General features: G+C 41.9%; 1 protein-coding gene across 2 annotated transcripts in view; it reads left to right on the top strand.

The window, feature by feature from the left end:
• The window catches only part of ZNF169 (zinc finger protein 169), a 49,873-nt gene extending 33,768 nt beyond the window's left edge, over nucleotides 1–16,105 (top strand). For both annotated transcript variants that reach the window (XM_060301146.2, XM_060301149.2), the window contains exon 5: nucleotides 14,556–16,105. In XM_060301146.2, coding sequence (XP_060157129.2) covers nucleotides 14,556–16,105 — 1,550 coding nt within the window. The remainder of the gene's footprint in view (nucleotides 1–14,555) is intronic.
• Nucleotides 16,106–16,692: the final 587 nt, after the last annotated feature.

Here is a 16,692-nt window from a genome sequence, read left to right as displayed (position 1 = left end):
GGCTTTCTCTAGTTGCGGTGCGCAGGCTTTCTCTAGTTGCAGCGAGTGGGGGCTACTCTTCATTGTGGTGTGCAGGCTTCTCATTACGGTGGCTTCTCTTGTTGCAGAGCATGGGCTCTAGGGCACGCGGGCTTCAGTAGTTGTGGCTCACGGGCTCTAGAGCACAGGCTCAGTAGTTGTGGTGCACGGGCTTAGTGGCTTCACAGCATGTGGGATCTTCCCAGACCAGGGCTTGAACCCATGTACCCTGCATTGGCAGGCGGATTCTTAACCACTGTGCCACCAGGGAAGCCCTATTTATTTATTTTATTTATTTTTTGGCTGTATTGGGTCTCTGTTGCTGCGTGCGGGCTTTCTCTAGTTGCGGCGAATAGGGGCAGCGTGTGGGCTTCTCATTGCGGTGGCTTCTCTTGTTGCAGAGCACAGGCTCTAGGCATGCGGGTTTCAGTAGTTGCAGCATGTGGGTTCAGTAGTTGTGGCTTGCGGTCTCTAGAGAGTAGGCTCAGTAGTTGTGGTGCGCGGGCTTAGTTGCTCTGTGGCATGTGGGATCTTCCTGGACCAGGGCTCACACCCATCTCCCCTGCATTGGCAGGTAGATTCTTAACCACTGTGCCACCAGGGAAGTCCCAATACTATGTAGTCTTGATTACTGAAGCTTTATAGTAAGTCTGGAACTTAGTATAAATCCTTTAACATTTTTTCTTTTTTCAAGTTGTGCTAGATTCTTTGCATTTCCACATGAATTTTAGACTCAGCTTGGCAATTTTCACAAAAAAAAGGCCTGCTGGGATTTTGATTGGGACTGAGTTGAATGTACATCAATTTGAGGAGAATTTACGTGTAAATAATACTCTGTCATCCAGTATATGAACACAGTCGATCTCTATTTTTATGGGACTTCTTAATTTTTGTCAGCATTGTTTTGTAGTTTTTCATACACAGGTCTTATGCATCTTGTCAGATTTATCCCTCTGTGTTTCATATTTTTGGTGCTATTTAAGGTACTTTAAAATTTCAGTTTTCAATTGTTTGTTGATAGTATATAGAAATACAATTAATTTATGTATAATGATCTTGTATCTGGTAAATTTTCAAAACTTACTTCTCAGTCCTAGCAGGTTTTGTAGATTGTATAGGATTTTCTAAATAGATGATTAAGTTATTTGTAAGTAAGTATAGTTTACTTCTTTCCATTCTTTATGTCTTTAATTTCTTTTTCTTGCCTCATTGCATGGTGAGAAAATCAGTGCAATGATGAATTTAAATGGTGAGAGTAGACATCCTTTCCTTCTTCCTGATCTTATGGGGAATACTGTCCTCCTAAGTGGAAGTTTTATAGCTGCCCTTCAGCAGCTTGACAAACTTCCCTTCTATTCCTTGTTTGATGAGTTTTTATTGGGAATGAATGCTGGATTTTGTCCACTTTTTTTTGGCATCTTTAGAGATGATCATGTGTGTTTTTCTTTTTTAGTCTTTTAATTTGGTAAATTACAGGGGTTTTTTTTCTTCTTAAACCAGCCTTGTATTTCTGTAATGCAATGCACTGACCTTATTCAGATTTTACCAGTTTGACCTTCACTTTTGTGTATGTGTGTGTTTATTTAGTTCTATGAAATTTTATACATGTACATTCATGTAACTACCACTATATTCAAAGATACAGGACAGTTCCATCACGAGGATCCATTCTGCTACCCTTTTATAGTCACAGCCAACTCCCTCACTCCTCCCCTTCTCTTCTTCTGGCAACCACTAATCTGTTCTTTGTCTCTATAACTTTGTCACTTCAAGAATGTTATATGGAAGAAGTCATATCATATGTTACCTTTGGGGATTGCTTTTTTTCACTCAGCATAATTTTCTTTTGAGATCCATCCAAATTGTTGCATGTATCAGTATTCCATTCCTTTTATTGCTGAGTAGTAGTCCAATGTATGAAGGTACCACAGTTTGTTAAACCATTCATCCATTTAAGGACATCTGGGTTCTGTATAGTTTTTGGCTATTATGAATAGAGCTGCTATGGACATTTGTGTATAGGTTTTTGTGTGAACGTAAGGTTTTCATTTCTGGCATAAATGCCCAAAAGTGCAAGTTTCTGGCTTGTATAAATATATCAATATGTTTAGTTTTGTAATAAAGTGCCATACTCATTTCCAGAAGGGCTAAACCATTTTACATTCCCACCAGCAGTGTTTGAGTGATCCAGTTTGTCTGCATTCTTGCCAGGATTTGGTGTTAGCACTATTTTAAAAAAAAAAACATTTATTTATTTATTTGGTTGCACCGGGTCTTAATTGCAGCAGGTGGGCTCCTTAGTTGCGGCTCACGGGCTCCTTAGTTGCAGCATGCGAACTCTTAATTGTGGCATGCATGTGGGATCTGGTTCCCTGAGCAGGGGTCGAACCCGGGCCCCTTGCATTGGGAGTGCGGAGCCTTAACCACTGTGCCACCAGGGAAGTCCCAGCACTATTTTTTATTTTAGCCATTCTAATAGATTTCTAGCAGTATCTCCTTAGTTGGTAAGAGTAAGTAGTTTAGTGCAAGCAGTTCCTCTCTGGAGAGAGCTGAGTAGCTGAGCATATCTGAGTTAAGTGCACTGTATCAAGGCTTTACTCTTCTTAGAAAGAGACTTGTGTTCTCCCATGGGTAGGTAAAAAGCATGAGTCCCTGTTTATGGGTGGCTATTGCTGTCATTTTGTGAGGTCTTCATGGCATGTCCTTAGCATCTACTCATTCTGCTCAGACGATCTTTATCCCCAGGTGGCTGGCAGATATAAGTGTGTCTTAAGATCTGATCTGAACAGCAAATCGTTCTGGCAAAGACAATCTAACAAGTGCTGAGAGGAAAGGCAGAATCTACTCCTGGGTTAGCTCATGTGAGTGGTTGGCAGGAAGGGACCCATGGACTCAGTTCCAGGGTGTCCACTTGAGCATCTCCAGACACTGCAGTTTTAAAAGGGCCAACTTCTGGCAGCTCATCTCAGCTTAGTGGGCCCCATGAAAGGTGGTTGGCCCCAGGAGTAATGGGTAGCATGCGTATGATTACCTAGAGTTGTTTATTTGTTTAAGGTGGAAATAACTTAAAAGGAAATGTGAAATTTTTTTTTTTTTTTACATCTTTATTGGAGTATAATTGCTTTACAATGGTGTGTTAGTTTCGGCTGTATAACAAAGTGAATCAGTTATACATATACATATGTTCCCATATCTCTCCCTCTTGTGTCTCCCTCCCTCCCGCCCTCCCTATCCCACCCCTCTAGGTGGTCACAAAGCACCGAGCTGATCTCCCTGTGCTATGCGGCTGCTTCCCACTAGCTGTTTTACATTTGGTAGTGTATATAAGTCCATGCCACTCTCTCACTTTGTCACAGCTTACCCTTCCCCCTCCCCATATCCTCAAGTCCATTCTCTAGTAGATCTGTGTCTTTATTCCTGTCTTACCCCTAGGTTCTTCATGACATTTATTTTTTTCTTAGATTCCGTATATATGTGTTAGCATACGGTATTTGTTTTTCTCTTTCTGACTTACTTCACTCTGTATGACAGACTCTAGGTCCATCCACCTCACTACAAATAACTCAATTTCGTTTCTTTTTATGGCTGAGTAATATTCCATTGTATATATGTGCCACATCTTTATCCATTCATCCGTTGATGGACACTTAGGTTGTTTCCATCTCCTGGCTATTGTAAATAGAGCTGCAATGAACATTCGGGTACATGACTCTTTTTGAATTATGGTTTCCTCAGGGTATATGCCCAGTAGTGGGATTGCTGGGTCCTATGGTAGTTCTATTTGTAGTTTTTTATGGAACCTCCATACTGTTCTCCATAGTGGCTGTACCAATTCACATTCCCACCAGCAGTGCAAGAGTGTTCCCTTTCTTCCACACCCTCTCCAGCATTATTGTTTCTAGATTTTTTGATGATGGCCATTCTGACTGGTGTGAGATGATATCTCATTGTACTTTTGATTTGCATTACTCTAATGATTAATGATGTTGAGCATTCTTTCATGTGTTTGTTCAAACTCTGTATATCTTCTTTGGAGAAATGTCTATTTAGGTCTTCTGCCCATTCTTGGATTGCGTTGTTTGTTTTTTTGTTATTGAGCTGCATGAGCTGCTTGTAAATTTTGGAGATTAATCCTTTGTCAGTTGCTTCATTTGCCAACATTTTCTCCCATTCTGAGATTTGTCTTTTGGTCTTGTTTATGCTTTCCTTTGCTGTGCAAAAGCTTTTAAGTTTCAATAGGTCCCATTTGGTTATTGTTCTTTTTATTTCCATTTCTCTAGGAGGTGGGTCACAAAGGATCTTGCTGTCATTTATGTCATAGAGTGTTGTGCCTATGTTTTCCTCTAAGACTTTGATAGTTTCTGGCCTTACGTTTAGGTCTTTAATCCATTTTGAGCTTATTTTTGTGTATGGTGTTAGAGAGTGTTCTAATCTCATACTTTTACATGTACCTGCCCACTTTACCCAGCACCACTTATTGAATAGGCTGTTCTTTCTCCACTGTACATTCCTGCATCCTTTGTCAAACATAAGTGACCATATGTGCGTGGGTTTAACTCTGGGCTTTCTATCCTGTTCCATTGATCTATTTCTGTTTTTGTGCCAGTACCATACTGTCTTGATTACGGTAGCTTTGTAGTATAGTCTGAAGTCCGGGAGCCTGATTCCTCCAGCTCCGTTTTTTGTTCTCAAGCTTGCTTTGCCTATTCGGAATCTTTTGTGTCTCCATTACAAATTGTGAAACTTTTGTTCTAATTCTGTGAAAAATGCCAGTGGTAGTTTGATAGGGATTGCATTGAATCTGTAGATTGCTTTGGGTAGTAGAGTCATTTTCACAATGTTGATTCTACCAATCCAAGAACATGGTATATCTCTCCATCTATTTGTATCATCTTTAATTTCTTTCATCAGTGTCTTATAATTTTCTTCATACATGTCTTTTGTCTCCTTAGGTAGGTTTATTCCTAGATATTTTATTCTTTTTGTTGCATTGGTAAATGTGAGTGTTTTCTTGATTTCACTTTCAGATTTTTCATCCTTAGTATATAAGAATGCCAGAGATTTCTGTGCATTAATTTTGTATCCTGCTACTTTACCAAATTCATTGGTTAGCTCTAGTAGTTTTCTGGTAGCATCTTTAGGATTCTCTGTGTATAGTATCATGTCTTCTGCAAACAGTGACAGCTTTATTTCTTCTTTTCCGATTTGGATCCCTTTTATTTCCTTTTCTTCTCTGATTGCTGTGGCTAAAACTTCCAGAACTATGTTGAATAATAGTGGTGAGAGTGGGCAACCTTGTCTTGTTCCTGATCTTAGTGGAAATGCTTTCAGTTTTTCACCGTTCAGGACGATGTTGGCTGTGGGTTTGTCATATATGTCTTTTATTATGTTGAGGAAAGTTCTCTCTATGCCTACTTTCTGCAGGGTTTTTATCATACATGGGTGTTGAACTTTGTCGAAAGCTTTCTCTGCATCCATTGAGATGACCATATGGTTTTTCTCCTTCAGTTTGTTAATATGGTGTATCACATTGATTGATTTGCGTATATTGAAGAATCCTTGCATTCCTGGAATAAACCCCACTTGATCATGGTGTATGATCCTCTTAATGTGCTGTTGGATTATGTTTGCTAGTTTTTATTGAGGATTTTTGCATCTATGTTCATCAATGATATTGGCCTGTAGTTTTCTTTCTTTGTGATATCCTTGTCTGGTTTTGATATCAGGGTGATGGTGGCCTCGTAGAATGAGTTTGGGAGTGTTCCTCCCTCTGCTATATTTTGGAAGAGTTTGAGAAGGATAGGTGTTAGCTCTTCTCTGAATGTTTGATAGAATTCGCCTGTGAAGCCATCCAGTCCTGGGCTTTTGTTTGTTGGAAGATTTTTAATCACAGTTTCAATTTCAGTGCTTGTGATTGGTCTGTTCATATTTTCTACTTCTTCCTGATTCAGTCTTGTCAGGTTGTGCATTTCTAAGAACTTGTCCATTTTTTCCAGGTTGTCCATTTTATTGGCATAGAGTTGCTTGTAGTAATCTCTCGTGATCTTTTGTATTTCTGCACTGTCAGTTATTACTTCTCCTTTTTCATTTCTAATTCTATTGATTTGAGTCTTCTCCCTTTTTTTCTTGATGAGTCTGGCTAATGGTTTATCAATTTTTTTATCTTCTCAAACAACCAGCTTTTAGTTTTATTGATCTTTACTATCATTTCCTTCATTTCTTTTTCATTTATTTCTTTTTTTTTTTAATTAATTAATTTATTTATGGCTGTGTTGGGCCTTCCCTGCGGCATGCGGGCTTTCTCTAGCTGTGGCGAGCAGAAGCCACTGTTCGTTGCCAGGGCATGTGGGATCTTCCCAGGCCAGGGCTTGAACCCGTGTCCCCTGTGTTGGCAGGCAGATTCCCAACCACCACGCCACCAGGGAAGTCCCTTCATTTATTTCTGATCTGATTTTTATGATTTCTTTCCTTCTGCTAACTTTGGGTTTTTTTGTTCTTCTTTCTCTAATTGCTTTAGGTGCAAGTTTAGGTTGTTTATTCAAGATGTTTCCTGTTTCTTAAGGTAGGATTGTATTGCTATACACTTCGCTCTTAGAACTGCTTTTGCTGCATCCCATCAGTTTTGGGTTGTCGTGTCTCCATTGTCATTTGTTTCTAGGTATCTTTTGATTTCCTCTTTGATTTCTTCAGTGATCACCTCGTTATTAAGTAGTGTATTGTTTAGCCTCCATGTGTTTGTATTTTTTACAGATCTTTTCCTGTAATTGATATCTAGTCTCATAGCATTGTGGTCGGAAAAGATACTTGATACGATTTCAATTTTCTTAAATTTACCAAGGCTTGATTTGTGATCCAAGATATGATCTATCCTGGAGAATGTTCCATGAGGACTTGAGAAAAATGTGTATTCTGTTGTTTTTGGATGGAATGTCCTATACATATCAATTAAGTCCATCTTGTTTAATGTATCATTTAAAGCTTGTGTTTCCTTATTTATTTTCATTTTGGATGATCTGTCCATTGGTGAAAGTGGGGTGTTAAAGTCCCCTACTATGAATGTGTTACTGCTGATTTCCCATTTTATGGCTGTTAGTATTTGACTTATGTATTGAGGTGCTCCTATGTTGGGTGCACAAATATTTACAATTGTTATATGTTCTTCTTGGATCGATCCCTTGATCATTATGTAGTGTCCTTCCTTGTCTCTTGTAATAGTCTTTATTTTAAAGTCTATTTTGTCTGATATGTGTATTGCTACTCCAGCTTTGTTTTGATTTTCATTTGCATGTAATATCTTTTTCCATCCACTCACTTTCAGTATGTATGTGTCTCTAGGTCTGAAGTGGGTCTCTTGTAGACAGCATATATATGGGTCTTGTTTTTGTATCCATTCAGCCAGTCTGTGTCTTCTGGTCGGAGCTTTTAATCCATTTACATTTAAGGTAATTATCGATATGTATGTTCCTATTCCCATTTTCTTAATTGCTTTGGGTTTGTTATTGTAGGTCTTTTCTTTCTCTTGTGTTTCTTGCCTAGAAAAGGTTCTTTACCATTTGTTGAAAAGCTGGTTTGGTGGTGCTGAACTCTCTCAGCTTTTGCTTGTCTGTAAAGGTTTTAATTTCTCCATCAAATGTGAATGAGATCCTTGCTGGGTAGAGTAATCTTGGTTGTAGGTTTTTCTCCTTCATCACTTTAAATATATCCTGCCAGTCCCTTCTGGCTTGCAGAGTTTCTGCTGAAAGATCAGCTGTTAACCTTATGGGGATTCCCTTATGTGTTATTTGTTGTTTTTCCCTTGCTGCTTTTAATCTGTTTTCTTTGTATTTAATTTTTGATAGTTTGATTAATATGTGTCTTGGTGTGTTTCTCCTTGGATTTACTCTGTATGGGACTCTCTGTGCTTCCTGGACTTGATTAACTATTTCCCTTCCCATATTAGGGAAGTTTTCAACTATAATCTCTTCAAATATTTTCTCAGTCACTTTCTTTTTCTCTTCTTCTTCTGGAACCCCTATGATTCGACTGTTGGTGCATTTAATGTTGTCCCAGAGGTCTCTGAGACGGTCCTCAGTTCTTTTCATTCTTTTTTCTTTATTCTGCTCGGCAGTAGTTATTTCCACTATTTTATCTTCCAGGTCACTTATCCATTCTTCTGCCTCAGTTATTCTGCTATTGGTCCCTTCTAGAGTATTTTTAATTTCATTTATTGTGTTGTTCATCGTTGCTTGTTTCCTCTTTAGTTCTTCTAGGTCCTTGTTAAATGTTTCTTGATTTTGTCTATTCTATTTCCAAGATTTTGGATCATCTTTACTACCATTATTCTGAATTCTTTTTCAAGTAGACTGCCTATTTCCTCTTCATTGTTAGGTCTGGTGGGTTTTTATCTTGCTCCTTCATCTGCTGTGTGTTTTTCTGTCTTCTCATTTTGCTTATCTTACTGTGTTTGGGGTCTCCTTATTGCAGGCTGCAGGTTCATAGTTCCCGTTGTTTTTGGTATCTGTCCCCAGTGGCTAATGTTGTTAACGTGGGTTGTGTAGGCTTCCTGGCGGAGGGGACTCGTGCCTGTGTTCTGGTGGATGAGGCTGGATCCTGTCTTTCTGGTGGGCAGGTCCATGTCTGGTGGTGTGTTTTGGCATGTCTGTGGACTTATTATGATTTTAGGCAGCCTCTCTGCTAATGGGTGGGGTTGTGTTCCTGTTTTGCTAGTTGTTTGGCATAGGGTGTCCAGCACTGTAGCTTGCTTGTCGTTGAGTGAAGCTGGGTGTTGGTATTGAGATGGAGATCGCTGGGAGATTTTTGCTGTTTGATATTACGTGCACCTGGGAGGTCTCTTGTGGACCAGTGTCCTGAAGTTGGCTCTCCCACCTCAGCGGCACAGCACTGACTCCTGGCTGCAGCACCAAGAGCGTTTCATCCACACGGCTCAGAATAAAAGGGAGAAAATATAGAAGGAAAGAAAGAGGATGAAAGAAAATAAAATAAAGATAAAATAAAGTTATTAAAATAAAAAATAATTATTAAGAAAAAAGTGTTTTTAGAAAGTAAAACAAAAAAACCGGACAGATAGAACCCTAGGACAAATGGTGAAAGCAAAGCTATACAGAGTAAAGCTCACACAGAAGCATACACATACACACTCAGAAAAAGAGCAAAAGGGGAAAAAATAATAAATGTTGCTCTCAACATCCACCTCCTCAATTTGGGATGATTCATTGTCTATTCAGGTATTCCACAGATGCTGGGTGTATCTAGTTGACTGGAGATTTAATCCGCTGCTCCTGAGGCTGCTGGGAGAGATTTCCCTTTGTCTTCTTTGTTCTCACAGCTCCCTGGGTTCAGCTTTGGATTTGGCCCCGCCTCTGCATGTAGGTCGCTGGAGGGCATCTGTTCGTCGCTCAGACAGGACAGGTTAAAGAAGCCACTGATTCGGGGGCTCTGGCTTACACAGGCTGTGGAGAGGGAGGGGCACGATGCGGGGCGAGCCTGCGGCGACAGAGGCTGGCATGATGTTGCACCAGCCTGAGGTGCACTGTGCGTTCTCCCGGGGAAGTTGTCCCTGGATCCCAGGACCCTGGCTGTGGCAGGCTCCACAGGCTACCCGGAAGGGAGGTGTGGATAGTGACCTGTGCTCGCACACAGGCTTCTTGGTGGCGGCAGCAGCAGCCTTAGCGTCTCATACCCGTCTCTGGGGTCCGCGCTGGTAGCCACGGCTTGCGCCCGTCTCTGGAGCTCCTTTAAGCAGCGCTCTTAATCCCCTCTCCTCGTGCACCAGGAAACAAAAAGGGAAGAAAAAGTCTCTTGCCTCTTCAGCAGGTCCAAACTTTTTCCCGGACTCCCTCCTGGCTAGCCGTCGTGCACTAACCCCTTCAGGGTGTGTTCACGCCGCCAGTCCTCTCCCTGCGCTCCAACCAAAGCCCAAGCCTCAGCTCCCATCCCCGCCCACCCCGGCGGGTGAGCAGAGAAGCCTCTCAGGCTAATGAGTGCTGGTTGGCACTGATCCTCTGTGCAGGAATCTCTCCGCTTTGCCCTCTGCACCCCTGTTGCTATGCTCTCCTCCGCGGCCTCGAATCTTCCCCCCTCTGCCAACTGCAGTCTCCGCCCGGGAAGGGGCTTCCTAGTGTGTGGAAACCTTTCCTCCTTCATAGCTCCCTCCCACTGGTGCAGGTCCCATCCCTATTCTTTTGTCTCTGTTTATTCTTGTTTCTTTTGCCCTACCCAGTTATGTGGGGAGTTTCTTGCCTTTTGGAAGGTCTTAGGTCTTCTGCCAGCATTCAGTAGGTGTTCTGTAGGAGTTGTTCCACATGTAGATGTATTTCTGATGTATCTGTGGGGAGGAAGGTGATCTCTGCGTCTTACTCTTCCGCCGTCTTCCTGAAAATACCCGTGAAATCTTAAGTGTACTGGTCTGTGAGTTCAAACGATGCATATACCTCCAAAACCCAAACTTTATCAAAATACAGATCATTACTGTTATCCACATAGTTCCCTTGCGGCCCATCCCAGTAAACCCCTGCTCCTACCCCTCAGAGGTACCACTGTTCTGATTTTATTTCACCATTGATTAGTTTGGCCCACCATACAATTTTGCATTAATGGAATCATTTAATATGTTGTTTGTTTAAGGCTTCTTTCACTCAGTAGTTTGTTTTTTGTTTTTGTTTTTGTTTTTCTTGCGGTATGCGGGCCTCTCACTGCTGTGGCCTCTCCCGTTGTGGAGCACAGGCTCCAGATGCGCAGGCTCAGCAGCCATGGCTCACGGGCCTAGCCGCTCCGTGGCATGTGGGATATTCCCGGGCTGAGGCATGAACCTGTGTCGCCTGCATCGGCAGGTGGACTCCCAACTACTGCACCACCAGGGAAGCCCGACTCGGTATAGTTTTTAAACTTCATCCATGTTGTTGCATACATCAGTAGTCTGTTCTTTTTTTTTAACATCAAATAGCATTCAATTATATGAATATATGACTGTTTATTCATTCTCCTTAATAGACACCTTGATGGCTTCCAGTTTTTAGTCATTTTAAAAAAGTTGCTATTGGGCTTCCCTGGTGGTGCAGTGGTTGAGAGTCCGCCTGCCGATGCAGGGGACATGGGTTCGTGCCCTGGTCCGGGAAGATCCCACATGCTGCAGAGCGGCTGGGCCCGTGAGCCATGGCAGCTGAGCCTGCGCGTTCGGAGCCTGTGCTCCACAACGGGAGAGGCCACAACAGGGAGAGGCCCGTGTACCGCAAAAAGAAAAAAAAAAAAGTTGCTATTAACATTCTTCTGCTGAGAATTTTTTGTTTGTTTTTGGTAAACCTTTGTTTTCATTTCCTTTGGATAAATACCTAGGGTATATTAGTTTTCTAGGGTTGCTGTAATAAATTACCACAAACTTAGAGGCTTAAAACAAAGAAATTTATTCTTTCACAGTTCAGCATCAACATACTGGAGGGGCTGGTTCCTTCTGGAGGTTTTGAAATGGAGTCTGTTCTTTGTCTCCCTTAGGTTCTGGTGGTTGCTTACAATCCCTAGTATTCCTTGGCTTGTAGCCGTATCACTCTAATCTCTGCCTCTGTGGTTACATAGGCTGCTTCCTTCTATATGTATCTGTATCCAAATCACCCTCTCCTTGTGAGGATTCCAGTCATTGAATTAAAGCTCATTCTAATCCAGTATAACCTCATCTTAACTTGATTACATCTGCAAAGACTCTATTTCAAAAGAAGGCCACATTCACATGTTCCAGGTTGATATTAATTTTGGTGGGATAATATTCATTCAACTCAGTACACTGAGTCATAGGGTAACTGTATGTGTAGTTTTATAAGAAACGACTAGAACTTTTCCAGAGTGGTTGTACAATTTCTCACTTCCATGAATAACAAACACATGAGAGTTCCTGTCACTTCACATCTTCCCCGACAGTTTTCATTTTATTTCTGGTGATGGATGTGTAGAGTTATCTCATGGGGGTTTCCATTTTGCTGACACTTAATGACAGTGAAACCTTCTGTATGCTTTTTGATCATTAATATGCATCATATACCTTACTTTGTGAGGTATACATTCAAATCTTTTTCCAATTTTTCTGCATTGTTTTTATTATTGAGTTCTATGAGTTCTTTATTAATCCTGGATACCAGTCCATTGTCATTTGTACATTTTGCAAACATCCTCTCAGTCTGAAACTTTTCTGTTCATTTTCTTAACAATAACTTCTGATGAGCAGATATTTAATATTGAGGAAGTCTAATTTTCCTCTGTCATGGCAACCTGTGACCAGCAAAGTTAATACATAAAATTAACCATCACATATGCTAATATTTCTTTTATATTTTCTTAAAATCACAGAGATGGCATATTATGAAAGTTGTCCAATTTCCAGGGATTAATTCTGATTAATATTGAACATGTTCCCTTTCTACATTTGTGGACCAAGTCTTAAAATTCTTTAAATTGTTTAAAAGCAGTGAATGCACAGCATTCCTTCTTCTGCTGTAATCCAGTGTCTATGGTCATTTGTTTAACTCACTGCTATACTTTCCTTTCTCACAACTGCAGCTGCAGAAGGCAAAATTTCTTTAAGGAGCCATTAGACATGGATTTTTTTTTTCCTTTGGAACGTTTAAGTTCATGTACAATTACTGAAGTAGTTACTGGTCTGAAAAATCAATTGGCATGAGAGCAGCTGTAGATTATAAAAGAATTTATAAACTGATTAACTTTTTTCTACATCATGGAAATTTTTGTGACTAAGTGAAAAGCATTACCTTGGTAACATTTTGTTTTTTATTTCTCCTTCTATTGAGGAACTTCTGGATGTTTAAAACCAAAGTGAACTTTGTAATTCTTAATCACTTTTAGCTAAAATTTGCCACATTACTAGATAGGCACAAAAATGATGAATGAGTAGTCATATTAGAGGCTATAGTTCCGATAAGGGCAGCGTTAACTATTTAAATCAGTCACCGTATTTTATACAGAAGACACTGAACGGCACACCTGTAATGATGTGCCATTTACCACTGGCCTTAGACTTTATGCCTAGGCAGGAGAATAAACAGGCCAAGGAGAAGGCAGGGGCTGCTTTTCTCTCCCCATCACAGACAAGGAGACCGTAGTGCAATACTGAAAGCTCAGCTGTCAGAACTTTAGAATTACAACAAAGTATTTCTTGGAAACTGCAGGCCAGAAACGTACATACATGCCACGAATTTCGAAAATGTGGACAGCCTAGCTTAACAAAATAAACTGACTGATAGTTCAATGAGCTGAACTAGAGACCAACCATGGTGGGACCCCTGACTGAAAGGATGTTCACTTTCACAGTGAAAGTCCAGCAGGGTCAGCACTTGTGATTATCAAGGCCATTTCACAGGAGCTTCTAGGTCTAGCAACACACACACACACACACACACACAGAACTAAATTTACTGAATTGTTTGCTGAGGGGCTTTTAAGTGTTAGGAAGGGGTTTCATGGTAGCTCTTCTTATTAGTATTGAAAACTAGCCTCTTAGACCAGATGGAATGAGTAGTTTTCTGTAAAAGGGTCAGGTCGTAAATATTTTAGTCTTTGTAGCCTTTATGTTCTGTGTTGCAACTACTCACCTTTGTTGTTGTATGTGAAAGCTTCCATAGACACAACATGAAGACAGAGTGTGGCTGTGGTCTAATAGACCTTTATTTACAAAACACCTAGTTGGCTGTAGTTTGCAGCCCAGTATTATAGATGGTTCATAAAATACTTTTGATTGATGAAGAAAGAATCAGGTAGGTCTGCAAAGGCTTCTGGCAGATAGAAGCAGAGTAATGGAGCAAGGCATACAAATTTGATATCTGTTAGAGCTATTTTAGGTGGAAATTTTTCCATTTACAACAGTTAAAAAAAAAAAAACAACACTGCGAAAAGCAGGTCTTGGTGGAGTCAAAATCCTTTAATGGGTTGCAGGCCTAGACTATGTTTTTGTGTTTTACTGCTGAATTCACACTCCCAGATAGAGAACCCACTGCATAATGCTCTAGGAAATACTTGTTTAGGATGGGGGAAACACCTTCCAGTTCATTTCCCACATGGGTCTCTGACCTGTCCTCTCTATTGCCTCCACCATGGGGCCTCTAGGTGGAGTGACTCCCTTTTTTGACTCCATCCTTTCTTGTAGGAAATGTCCCTAAAGAAATTTGTAATAAGTTATGTAGTTTAACTCTCAGTAAAAGCATATATTTGCAGATATTGTTTACATCAGTGTTAATGACTGCGGCTTGTAAGATAATTGTATTGGGGGCAGATGTACAACTCTAATGGCAGCAATTTATAGGGCTAGAGCTGCCTGTGATGCTTTCTTAAAACTATTTAAGCTGGGCTGATATTTAGAGCTGGCTCATTGTGTGGGTTTTATGTGTTGTAAAAGGATATACATTAATGTGTCACCCTGGGATGAAAGGTAGGTCTGTGAAGGAAATCTTTGCTGTGGGAACATCTGAGGAATGACTGCTGGACAAGTGTTACCATCCACAAGGTACCTGTGGTGATTCTGACCGACACTTTCTCTCCAGCAGAACCAAGAACAGAATTCCAGCCCCATCTCTCCTGCCCAGTGAGTTTTTCCAGTCCACAGTTCCTCCATCAGTATGTGCTCTGCGGTCACTTCCCTCAGATCTTCCCAGGTTCATCTGCAGGAAGCCACTTCCTACTAGAAGCTCCAAGCTGCTCGAGTAACAAAGCAGAAGATGGAGAGAGAGAAGGCTCTTGCACTGTGTTTGGGAGGCCGCGGCTGAGCGGGACTTCAAGGGCATTCTTCAGCCCATCTCAAGGTCAGCCAGTAGACCAGGAAGGCAACAGTGGTGGAGGAATAGATCAGGGGGTGATCCCTGAGGAGACAGATGCAATGTTGACAGGGGCAGACATCTCAGAATCTGGAGCAGTCATATGTGAAAAATACAGACTAGGACTTAGCACAAAGTCAAGCCTCTTTAGCCTCCAGAAGCTTCATGTGTGCCCTGAATGTGGCAGAAGCTTCTACCAGAGGTCAGACCTTATCAAGCACCAGAGGACACACACGGGGGAGAAGCCCTATAGTTGTAGGGAGTGTGGGCGAGGCTTTGGCCGGAAGTCCTCCCTCACCATACACCAGAGGAAACACTCAGGGGAGAAGCCCTACATGTGTAGGGAGTGTGGGCGACACTTCAGGTATACATCCTCCCTAACTAACCATAAGAGGATACACTCTGGGGAGAGACCCTTTGTATGTCAGGAGTGTGGGCGAGGCTTTCGCCAGAAGATTGCCCTCATCCTGCACCAGAGGACACACTTGGAGGAGAAGCCTTTTGTGTGTCCAGAGTGTGGAAGAGGCTTTTGCCAGAAGGCATCACTCCTCCAACACCGTAGCTCACATTCGGCTGAGAGGCCCTTCTTGTGCCTTGAGTGTGGGCGCGGCTTCAGGCAGCAGTCACTGCTCCTCAGTCATCAAGTCACACACTCAGGGGAGAAGCCTTATGTTTGTGCCGAGTGTGGGCACAGCTTTCGCCAAAAGGTCACTCTCATCAGACACCAGAGAACACACACAGGGGAGAAGCCTTACATGTGCTCTGAGTGTGGGCGTGGCTTTAGCCAGAAAGTCTCCCTCATGGGCCACCAGAGGACACACACGGGTGAGAAGCCTTATGTGTGCCCTGAGTGTGGGCGTGGTTTTGGTCAGAAGGTCACCCTCATCAGACACCAGAGGACGCATACTGGGGAGAAGCCTTATCTGTGCTCTGAGTGTGGACGTACCTTTGGCTTCAAGTCACTCCTCACCAGACACCAGAGGACACATTCAGGGGAGGAGGCTGATGTGTACGGAGTATGTGAGCAAAGACTTGGTCAGAAGACCCACCTCACCTCTGACCAGAGGACATACTCAGGAGAAAAGCCGTGTGTGTGTGATGAGTGTGGACGTGGCTTTGGCTTCAAGTCAGCCCTCATCAGACATCAGCGGACCCATTCAGGAGAGAAGCCATATGTGTGCAGGGAGTGCGGTCGTGGCTTTAGCCAGAAGTCTCACCTCCACAGACATAAGAGGACCAAGTCTGGCCATCACCTCCTGCCACAAGAGCTGTTCTCTTGACGTTTCCTTTCTTTTCCCCATGAGTGTGTAGATGGCAGAAATCACTAGGAAATGTTCCACTTTCCTTAAATTCAGTCGAGGAAAAAAATGTTGCATTCTTTCAGTGATCTTAAGATAGTTGATTTATGGTTTACTTCTTGCACTAGCATTGTGTTTTAATTTGCTAGGGCTGCCATAACAAAATACCACAGACGTGGTGGCTTAAAGAACAGAAGTTTGTTTTTTCAAAGTTCTTGAGACTGGAAGTCTAAGATCAATGTGTAGGCAGTTTGGTTTTTACTGAAGTCTCGCCCCTTGGCTTGCAGATGATTGCATTCTTGCTGAGTCCTGAATGGCCTTTTTTCTGTGTGTGTGCTTCCCTGGTATCTCTCTTCTTCTGAGGACACCAGCCATAGTGGGTTAGGGCTCCACCCTATAACCTCATAATATTTACCTTTAAAAGTCACATTGTAGGTTATGGCTTCAACGTATGAATTTGGGGGAACAATTCAGTCTTAACAACTCAGCCCTCTGGACCCCCCAGATTCATATTCTTCACATACAAAATACATTCACCCCATCTTAAAAGCTGCAAACATCTTAACCCA

Source organism: Globicephala melas, chromosome 6 (assembly GCF_963455315.2).
Source record: "Globicephala melas chromosome 6, mGloMel1.2, whole genome shotgun sequence".
Taxonomy (NCBI): Eukaryota; Metazoa; Chordata; class Mammalia; order Artiodactyla; family Delphinidae; genus Globicephala; species Globicephala melas.
Note: the sequence above shows the minus strand (reverse complement) of the source record. Positions and strands in the feature narration are given on the sequence as shown.